The sequence below is a fragment of the Bidens hawaiensis genome, unplaced genomic scaffold (assembly GCF_021521415.1).
Source record: "Bidens hawaiensis isolate Kalapana, Puna unplaced genomic scaffold, B.hawaiensis_p1.1 tig00078577_1, whole genome shotgun sequence".
Classification (NCBI taxonomy): domain Eukaryota; kingdom Viridiplantae; phylum Streptophyta; class Magnoliopsida; order Asterales; family Asteraceae; genus Bidens; species Bidens hawaiensis.
Genome location: NW_027503462.1, coordinates 785 through 10,933, shown reverse-complemented (window position 1 = coordinate 10,933; position 10,149 = coordinate 785). Strand labels below are relative to the sequence as shown.

At 35.3% G+C, this 10,149-nt stretch overlaps 2 protein-coding genes across 2 annotated transcripts; both read right to left on the bottom strand.

The window, feature by feature from the left end:
* Positions 1–367: 367 nt before the first annotated feature.
* On the bottom strand, positions 368–5,933 carry LOC143606960 (receptor-like protein kinase HERK 1). The gene is made up of 3 exons (XM_077082567.1): positions 4,800–5,933; positions 983–1,123; positions 368–520 (listed from the first exon to the last, which is right to left on the bottom strand). The coding sequence occupies exons 1-3, from the start codon at positions 5,769–5,771 to the stop codon at positions 368–370; spliced, it is 1,266 nt and encodes a 421-aa protein (XP_076938682.1). The 5' UTR covers positions 5,772–5,933.
* Positions 5,797–9,765, bottom strand: LOC143606959 (putative receptor-like protein kinase At2g23200). The gene is made up of 3 exons (XM_077082566.1): positions 9,232–9,765; positions 6,179–7,174; positions 5,797–5,802 (listed from the first exon to the last, which is right to left on the bottom strand). The coding sequence occupies exons 1-3, from the start codon at positions 9,763–9,765 to the stop codon at positions 5,797–5,799; spliced, it is 1,536 nt and encodes a 511-aa protein (XP_076938681.1).
* Positions 9,766–10,149: the final 384 nt, after the last annotated feature.

Genomic DNA, 10,149 nt, shown 5'->3' with positions numbered 1-10,149 from the left:
GACGGTGGTGGTGGCGGTGGATGGTGGTGGACGGTGGCGGCGGGGTACGGGGGTGGTGGTGGCGGCGTACGGTGGGTGGTGGTGTTGGCGGACGGTGGTAGGAGCAGTGGATGAGAGGGTGGCTGCAAAGGGAGAAGAGTAGGGTTTTTTTGTGAAGATGTTTTAAGCAAGATTTCCTTGCTTTTCTTTTAAGATGAAAGAAGATAACTTCAGATCTGTTTTAAGAAAAAAAACAAACAGTCTTCAAGGGTAATGTCTGCGCGCCTGCAGACATTAGCTCCCTTGAAGATGTTTGAAGAAAAAACAAACACCCCCTATATATCAATTAATATAGTTGAAGATAAAAATTAGTTTTTGCTACAAAAATTTAAAGTGTGTGTGTGTGTGAGAGAGAGAGAGAGAGAAACCTTGATATATGAATAGATCTGCACTTGTGTGATTCATGGTTTTTATAAGAAAACTTTGCTGCTGTCGCTGATATCAATTTTTTTATTTCTCCATTATCACTTAGTATAAACCACTAATACACAAAACAGAACAAAACAAATAAGTCTGAATTCTCTTAAAAGGATATTATGTTATTTTAAGAATACCAGAGCTCTATATTTGAGGATTAATTTTCAAATTAAGAAAAAAATCACATGGAACAGTTGAATGAAAGGAGATACATGAACCGCCCTAAATAATATATGAGCATATTTAGGATTGAGTTTGAAAATAACTTATTGACTTGTTTGTCTTTTCAAAAAGTCAATAAGTTAAAAAAATGATTGTCAAACATAAAAGTCTTTTTTATTTTAGTTTTTTAGAATAGTTAAAAAGTTGTTTCAAAAAGCCACAGATCTTATCTTTTCAAAATGGGTTTTTAGAAAAACTCAATAAGTTGTTTAATTTCAAACTCAATACTAAACATGCTCACGTATTTAACATGCTTTATTAAATAGCAAAGACAAATATAAATGAAACAAATCGAGTAAATTACCACTTTCTCCTTTGGAAGGAGGATTCCTTCGGTGAGCTTATCGTAGATATCCTTTTTCTTGTAGATTTCAGGGGTTTCCGACAAGCGCATTAGTTCTTTGTAGTCGCTAGGTAGTTTGGGCTCCCATATTTCAAAGTCCTCCTATGTATTAGTTAAACAGTGGCAGAATAAAATTTAAAAACATAAATGTCCAGCCCAAAATGATTGTTTCATTAAATTTTAGTTAACTTATCTACAGAAAAAATTATCAACGAAATGATTTTACTTTTCATTTTTTTCTATCAGAAAACCTCTAACCTAAATGTATTTTTCTCAAAACCAATTGCTAAAAACTTATTTTTTGATTGACAATTTCACCCAATTTCTGAAAGAAATATTACCGAAGGGGCTCTAATTCTCAATGAAGTGGTTGCATGGTGTAAGAAGGCAAACAAATAAATGATGATTTTCAAAATCGACTTGGATAAAGCATTTGATTCGGTCAATTGGACGGCGGTTTTTAGACTCCATGATCATGGCACAAATGAGAATGAAAATCTTGAGAAGTGGAGAAACTGGGTCATGAAAAGGACCTTCAAAACATCCAATTCTTCGGTATTAGTAATTGTTCACCATCTACCAAATTTGATATTAGGAGACGAGTCCGTCAAGATGATGCTTTATTTTCCTTTTTGTCATCGTCATGGAAGCATCGAATGTAGCTATGAAGTCAGCATGCTGAGAAGGTATCTTCAAAGGTACTATTTAGACACCGAGTAATGGACTCTCCAATCTTTAAAGTATAAATTGTATTTTGAGATGATGCGGTGTTCATTGGTTAATGGTGTCTCTCCAATCTTATAAATATAAATTGTATTTTGATATACTTTCATGTTCTCCGGTTTAAAAGTCGATCTTAAGAAGAGTACATTATATGGCATGAAGGTGGATTACTAGGTGGTAGAGAACGGAGCAAAGTTATTACATTGTAAGTTGGGCAAAAAACATTTCTAACATCTTGGAGCCCCCATGGGGGCAATACGGGGAAAAGTATTAATTGGCAACCAATTTTGGATAAATTTGGTAAAAAGAACTTTCTAGATGGAACGCACCCGCCTTGTCGATTGGAGGCCGGATAACTAGGCAGCTTGGGTACTTACTTTTTCTATATATTTAAAGCCCCAACAAAAGTTTTAAAGCAACTCGAAAGTAAGAGGAGACATTTTGATGCAGCGGTAAAACGAGAATGAAGATCGATCACGTTGATTCAACGTATACCCGTGATAAACTTCCAAAACCCTAAAAATCCCACCCAAAGGTCAAAGGTCAGGGAAAATGAAGAGAAAAAGTAATTATTATGAAATTCAAGTCTGTCATTCTTTTTTTTTTTTTTGAATGTTCAAGCTTTTCTCCTACTATTTACATTATACCGCCAATTCAAGTCTGTCATTCTGAATTACATAACCAACATATAAATAAGTGTTCTAATACGAAATGGGCCTAAAATGGGTCATGGGCCAAACACAAACACAAATACAAAAACATAAAAAATGCTGAAAAATCATAAAAAGGCCCAAAACTTTATTTAGGAGGCGTTTTTAGGCTTTGGACAGGGGCCGTAGATGATTTGCCACAATGTGCTCCTCGTCTCAAGCTTCGATTTGACTGGTAATAGGCCTGAAACGAAGCTTCGTGGGCCAAGTTATGCCCGTTTTCGTGGGCCACATTTTATAGCACGATCTTGGGCCTCCAAATACATAATAGCCCGATCTTCAATACTTCGGCCCACATCACATTTCTTATGGGGAGGGTCGGAAGAGAAAGAGAAAGAAAATAAGTTGGGTTCTTGGAATATATACATTTTAGATAAATAAAGAGGAGCTTTGGGGGTTGGAAAGCCATGAATATGGCGTTACTGGCCAAATGGGTGACTCAGTTTAAAATTGGGAACGGCTCTCTTTGGATTAAGGTAATAAAATCAATTCACAGAGGTACACAAAAATGGGATTCGTTTTCTATAAGTGGTGTATGGAAGCAAATTATGCGAGGTGTTCGGGATGAAGATAACGTCAGTAACTTTGGTGTTGATAGGTTGAAACCGCAAGTGGCTGAAACCAACGGTCGATGATCACCCATTATAAAATGTTTTTCCTTTATTATTCAATTTGGAGAAACAAAAAGGACGTGTTGGTCATTGAGTGCTACGGATGGAACGATAATGAAGTTAAGTGGAAATGGATGTGGGAAAGAATACCAAATTTGATTCATCTTAAACTAGAATTGCAAAACTGAAGGGCTCTCATATCTTTGATTGTTGTGTCTAAAAGAACGGAGAGTTGGGTGTGGTTAAGTTCGGATGGCACAAGCGTCGGGTTCTTAGTAAAATCCTTTCGATGGGAGATTGATAACTTTGAGCAACAGGTGATGGTCTTTACTGGTTGGTTAAATGGGTTCCTATCTTATGTTTTGAGATTGTTTTTAACTAGATAGCAACTAAGGTGTTGTTTGTTTGTTCAGAGATAAAATTTCCGCAGTCTGCAAACCACATCTGCAGACATCTGTAGACATCTGTAGAAGAAGATGTGGACCAAACCTTTGCAATATGCAAGAAGAAGATTGTTTGTTTTTACGTATATACACTGCTAAAATAAAGTAGTGGTGGTGTTCGATATGTGGTAGTGCGTGGTGGTGGTGGTGCTCGATGGTGATAGTGGTAGTGGACATTAGTGATGGCGGTGGAGGGTGGTGCTGGACGGTGATAGTGGTACTAGATGGTGATGGTGATGGACGATAGTGGTGGTGGTGATGGACGATGGTGGTAGACGGTGGACGGTGATGGTGGTGAATGGTGGGTGGTGGTGGACAGTGGTAGTGGTGGTATTAGACTGTGGCGGACGGTGGGTGGTGACGGACGATGGTGGTGACAGACGGTGGGTGGTTGGTGGTGACGGACGGTGGGTGGTGGACATTGTGTGTTGGTATGTTGATAGGTGGTGGTGTTTAACCCTCTCCAGACCTTAGAAAATCTTAGAAGTGGATGGAGCAGGTCTGCACCAATAAGAATTCGCGTAGACATTTTTTTTATAAAACGTTTTCGAGAAAACGAACAGTCTGCAGATGACAATGTCCGCGTGTGGTCTGCGTGCAGACAAAAACGCACGTGCATACCTTTTTTAGAAAAACAAATATCACCTTAATGGGCGTTATCAACTAGAGGCATTATTTTGAGGGACTTGAAGTGTTTGTTTTGTGGGCATAATACCAAAACCTCCCAACATATTTTTGTGCATTGCAAATTGATCCGCTTATTATGGGTGATAATTCATGAATGAGTAAAACTATCGAGATGAGCCAACTTTTGCCTCACCGGAAGAAAATCTAGACTATCCGGGTAAGAACATAAAAAATATTGATTTGTGTCATGCGGTTCAAGCTCTTTTGACGGTTTCATGTTGGATGATTTGGTTAACAAGAAATAATTTCATTTATAATAATGTACCTTTCATGATATCTAAAATGGCGAATAAAATCAAATCAACATCATTCTTATGGGTTAAACAAAGGAGCAAAAGATCAAGCCTAGAACGGTAGAAATGGTACATGTTCAACTTTACGAATTTTCCCCTTTAAATAGTTGTATGTTAGGGTTCATTTAATGTATTATCGTTTTCGTTTTTTGTGTTTAAGCTATTTGCCTCTTATAAGTAGTTTTTGTTTTGTTCTAACAAAATTAGCCTTTCAAAAGAAAAAAAAAACAAGTAACTTGAAAGGAAGCCAACACTTGCATTTTCATGACAGATACGTCAAAGGAAACGCTTGCATAAATAAAAACACTTACTTGAAATGCCAATGCTCTCTTAAGTTGTATTGCCACCTTGCTTGCCTTTGGCCGCTTATACCGCTTAACATGTAAGCATCGATGGGCAATATTTGCAAACGTAGTTAATGATTGTGGCGCAATTTGTTCCTTTATTTCCTCAAACACTATTTCATCAAGTTTTCCTTGTTCACAGTAGTGTTTAGCCAAAGAGCCCAAAGGTTGACTATTCTCTTCATGCCTCTCTGCCCATGCCAATCCTACGCACAATATTTCAAATAAAATCACACCGAACGAATATATATCTGATTTTTCAGTTAGGAAACCTTGTTCATACTGCGGGTCAAGGTAGGCATCATTGCTGATATGTTCCATGTCCTGGTGTGATGAATCTAATGAGGAAAACTCCAAATTAGAAATTTTAGCATCCCAAGTATCATTTAGTAAAATTACATTGCTTTTGATTTCCCTATGTACCACCTTCTTCATTGTTACATCACCTCCATGAAGGAACTCCAATGCACTTGCAACATCAATGCATATCTTGAGCCGTTCAATCCATCTAAGAGTAGAATCTTTTAAATAATTATTAAGACTTCCTTTAGACATGTGCTCGTAAACAATGATCTTTTCATTCATCTTGTTACAGAAGCCTACAAGACTGATAATGTTCTTGTGCTTAAGCTTGAAAAGAATGTCAAGTTCTGTCTGAAATTGACCATTAAACTTGCTATCCCACCGCTTTGCAACAATATTGGTGGCATGTGGTAGCTTTCCTTCATATGCCTTCCAGTATCTCCCACTTCTACAGCAATTCTTTTGACTGAAGTTTCCTGTAGCCAATTTAATGTCTTCAACTGAAATTTGGAGGCTTTTTATGAGGTTTTCCTGTGAATCATAATGCGTTATATTGACATGATAATTCAAAATAATACACAAAAGTAGTTTTAAAAAAAATTGAAAATACTGATAATTAAATCTGTAGTAAATCATGAGTCATGATCATGTACTCAGTTTTCTACATCTGATATGCACAATAAATATCGAACAAATTCACAAAATAAAACTAAATCTATTGGTGGATAACATTTATACATTGTCTAAATATTTGATCTTATATCATTGCCTTTCTTGTTATTCTAGGCCAATTTTTGAATAAATCCACAGACTGAAGATTCAAATGTGTGAGTAATGAGTTATTAATTAATTTACTTAACGTAATATTCATGATACGTCTAAGGTTCTAGCTAGTTTGTGCTTAACGTATTCCAATTTTAACATGAAAATAAATCCCACATTTCCATTAGATTGATAATGGTCAAGCCTAATATATACTTTTTATGATTGGTCAAGTATATGAAGAAAAAAAGAATATTATACTTACGAAAATATAGACTTACTTGAAAGTTTAATGCCCTCATAAGTTCCTTGATGACCCTTTCCATTGGTGGACGCTTGGCTTGAGCTTCTTCCAAACATTGATAGGCAATTTTCAAAAACGTATCCAAAGAATCTTGATTTGGTCCTTTGTTTGAAGTAAAAATGTCATCGGTTACTTCCTTTAACTTAGGATCTAGCAATATCTTTATTTTTCCATCATTGAAGTGGTCGCGTGCAACGTGTGGAAGCCCATTTTGATTACTTTCTATGTAAATGGGATCATATGCTAACCTCCCACAAAAGATCTCTAATAGTATAACTCCAAAGGAGTAAATGTCCGACTCTTTCTTCATTACATGTGTTTTTTCAAATTCAGGATCCCTATAGACTTGTGTACTAATGAGAGTGCTTGCCTTTTGATTTGCTAAGTGGAATTCTGAGATCCCAAAGTAAGCAACCTTCGGCTCCCGGTTCTTGCCTAACAGAATGCTGGCACTCGTTATATTTCCGTGTATAAGCCTTTCTTGGCTATCTATCTTGGTGTGAAGGTGGTTGAGTCCATATGCAATACCAAGGCACATGTGTAGACGTTGCGTCCATGTAAGGTTATCCATGTTATCAACATTTCTCAAATAGCAATCTAGGCTTTTGTCAGAAGCATTCTCGTAAACAAGGATAATCTCATCACCTTCATCACAAAAGCCAAGAACATCGACTATGTTGGGATGTTTGCAACTAATACGCCTTTCAATTTCTGAAAAGAACCTTTGTTTTACATCTGTGCTAACTGAGATGCGTTTTATAGCTACATTGATGCTTGTCTTGGGCCATGTCTTTGGCCATTCACCATTACTTTTCTCTTTAAATGCCAGCAAAAGTTTGTTGTCAAAATCATCAAGTTCTGCTTTATACACCATGCCATAGTCATGCAACCCGATACAACACGTTTCAGAGAAGTTCTTAGTAGCCAGCCGTATATCGCCAAGCCGAAATCTTGAGAATACCACGACTCCCCCCTGCACCATTGTTTGTTGAAAATATAGGTTAAGTAATGTTGTAGTATATAAACATGCACCTGTGACTAGGGTTGTCACTTTTAACCGAAACCCGATATGAGAAAACTCGTACCCGGACCCGAATTAATCCGACCAGAAAATGAAGTAATTTGGGTTGGTTCTTCGGTCTAATTTATAGGTTTCGGGTCAACTCGAAAATCCCGAATAAAGTTTCAGTTTTAAAACCAAATGTAATTTTAGGTATAATATAAGCTAAGTCTTAGCCATTAAGATTATCAAAGTCTGCCACATATCGATTGTTCTTATTCCATCAATCCACCAATTATAGATCGACTATTTATTGTTATTTGTGTTTACAATTTATAACTAATTGCAACTGTAATCGATCAAATCACGCTAGATTAAAGGTGAATATGTTGGTTTCTTTTATTATTTTGGTTGGACTTTGTGATACTCTTTTTTTTTAAATTGGTTTATTGGGTTATGTTGGTTTTTAATTTGGTTTTTTACGTTACGAGCTAATAAGAATATGTTTATTTAATTTCAGCATTGTAGTTATAAATATACTTTTCTAGGATACATGAAACTCAATTAACCTAACCTGAAAAAACCCGAACAAGCCCAACTTGAAAAATCGTGCGAGGCTTGGGTTGGGTTTTGGGTTGAGATTTGGGCTGGGTTTCGAGTTGAAATTTATCCTTACTTCGTGTAAAATTATAATTCAAGAAATTTCTATAGGTGTTACTAAATAGTTGACTTTTTGAACTTTCTAAAGAAAAATAAAATCTATGTATACAGATATGAAAAGAACTAAACATGTGGTATGAAAGAACAACTTCCTGTCACTGATATTAAGGACACAAGTGAGATTTGGTCCAACTTATGATTAACTAGAACCTCTTTACCACATTTATTTTTTAGTTGGTTAGTTAAAGACTGTCTACGTAAAAATGACGTGATATTTTTAGCTAACATCTCGACAACACATAATCTTATGCATTTAATACTCACGTTTTTACCCCGTAAGTTACTATTGTAATCCTTCACACATACACATCATTCAACTAGTAACCACAAATATGTTGAGGGATACGATTATTGTTTCAGTATTTTTAGATAGAGTTAACTTGTGATACCTCAATAAATTAAAAATAAAAAAACATGAAATAAAACAAGAAGAACAAATCATTTTCTCAATCCACCACTACTCTTTTATATATATATGTATATATATATATATATATATATATATATATATATATATATTCTTTGAGGGTGGTAGGAGTGGATTAATGGATGGATAGAGATGGGAAAAAATTGAGTGTGGTACTGATGGGGAACACCTCCCCATCATATTTGGTACTAAAAGAAAACCGGATTGGTGGTGAAGTGATCCTGGTTATCCTTAATTGTTTGTTAATTAAAAAAACAATTAAATGCAATATAAATGTTATTTAAATGATAAAAACAATAAGTTCTTATGGTTCCCCATGATATTTAGCCTTCTTACAACATCTCTGTTGTATGTTTGTGTATACTTATGAATGAATGGAAAATGGTTACAAATATGATTAAAAAAAACTTAAAGTTGGCGGTCAAAGTAAATATGCATAGTGATAAATTGTTGATAAAGTGGATAGATATATGTTGAAAATTGTATCATAAAAATTATTGTTGATAACAAGCCTGTCATGTTGTGTTAACAATACTTGTTTTTTTTTTCTTTTCAAAAAACTAGCTTAAAAGGAACCCACTAAATATACACAAACTTATTTCCTACAATGATAAACGACTATGCCATAACTTTTCTCCTTGTTATAAATCAGTAATTCCAAAAATTAACAAACACCTGTTTAAAACTTTAAAGGTATGGGGTTTTAACTTAAATTCATATATTTTATGTACTACTTTTGTTTGTACATGTGAAATTTAAAGTTTGTGCTTTTTCTGTAGTAAAAATAGAGGGATCATAAATCGTATATTTCCTTAAAATGTTAATGAATGAGTATAGTAATTACTATGAAAAAAATGTTTACATTTTTGTAAAGTGTTCTTACTTGCAAGTACAAAGCATTCTCAAGTTCCTTGATGACTGCTTCCATTGTCAGACGCTTGGCTTGAGTTTCCGCCAAACATTGATATGCAATTCTTGAAAATGCTTCAAAAGACTCTACATTGGGTCCTCTATTTAAAATAACGACATGTTCACCATCTTCATCTAACATTTTAGGATCTATCAATTCCTTTAGCGTTTTCTCATTGAAACGTCGCCTTGCAATGGGTGCAAGCCCTTTCTCATTTTCCTCTATGCAAATTGATTCATAGGCCAGCCTCCCAGATAGCATCTCAAATAAAACCACTCCAAAGGAATAAACATCTGATTCCTTTTTATACTTTCCTGAAGTTAGATACTCTGGATCCAGATAAAAATTTGTACCTACAATATGTTTTGTACGGATAGTGGTTGCTTGTTGACTTCTAAAGTGAAATTTTGAGAGCCCAAAGTCAGAAATCTTTGCATTTAGATTCTCATCCAACAATATGTTGTCGCTTTTTATATCGCGATGTATTATTCTAGGTTTGCCCTCCATACTGGTGTGAAGGTAATTAATTCCTCGTGCAACATCAAGGCAAATTTCTAATCTTTTTCCCCAAGGAAGATTAATATTATTATGAGTGCTTCCCAAATAATCACTTAAGACTTCCTTTAGAAGCATATTCATACACAAGAATTATGTCATTAGCTTCCATATATAAGCCAAGAAGAGTGATAACGTTTTGGTGCTTACAGCTTGTAAGCAATTTAATTTCTGTTAAAAATCCTAGCTTAGTGGCCTCGTCTTGCCTATTTTTGATGCATTTTATAGCTACAGGTGTTTTAGTTCTTTGTTTTGGCCTTTCACCTTCAGTTAATGATGAATTTTGGATACCTGAAACATCAAGTTCTCCTTTATACACTAAGCCAAACCCACCAG

Excerpts from the sequence above, each read along its gene's own strand:
- LOC143606959 (XM_077082566.1), bottom strand. The coding sequence starts at position 9,765 with ATGGAGGGCAAACCTAGAATAATACATCGCGATATAAAAAGCGACAAC. Across the intron at positions 7,175-9,231 it reads AGAATGCTTTGTACTTGCAA|GGGGGAGTCGTGGTATTCTC; the intron begins GTAAGAACACTT and ends ACAATGGTGCAG.
- LOC143606960 (XM_077082567.1), bottom strand. The coding sequence starts at position 5,771 with ATGATTTACTACAGATTTAATTATCAGTATTTTCAATTTTTTTTAAAA. Across the intron at positions 1,124-4,799 it reads AGAGAGCATTGGCATTTCAA|GAGGACTTTGAAATATGGGA; the intron begins GTAAGTGTTTTT and ends ACTAATACATAG. Across the intron at positions 521-982 it reads TCCTTCCAAAGGAGAAAGTG|TGGTTTATACTAAGTGATAA; the intron begins GTAATTTACTCG and ends TTTGTGTATTAG.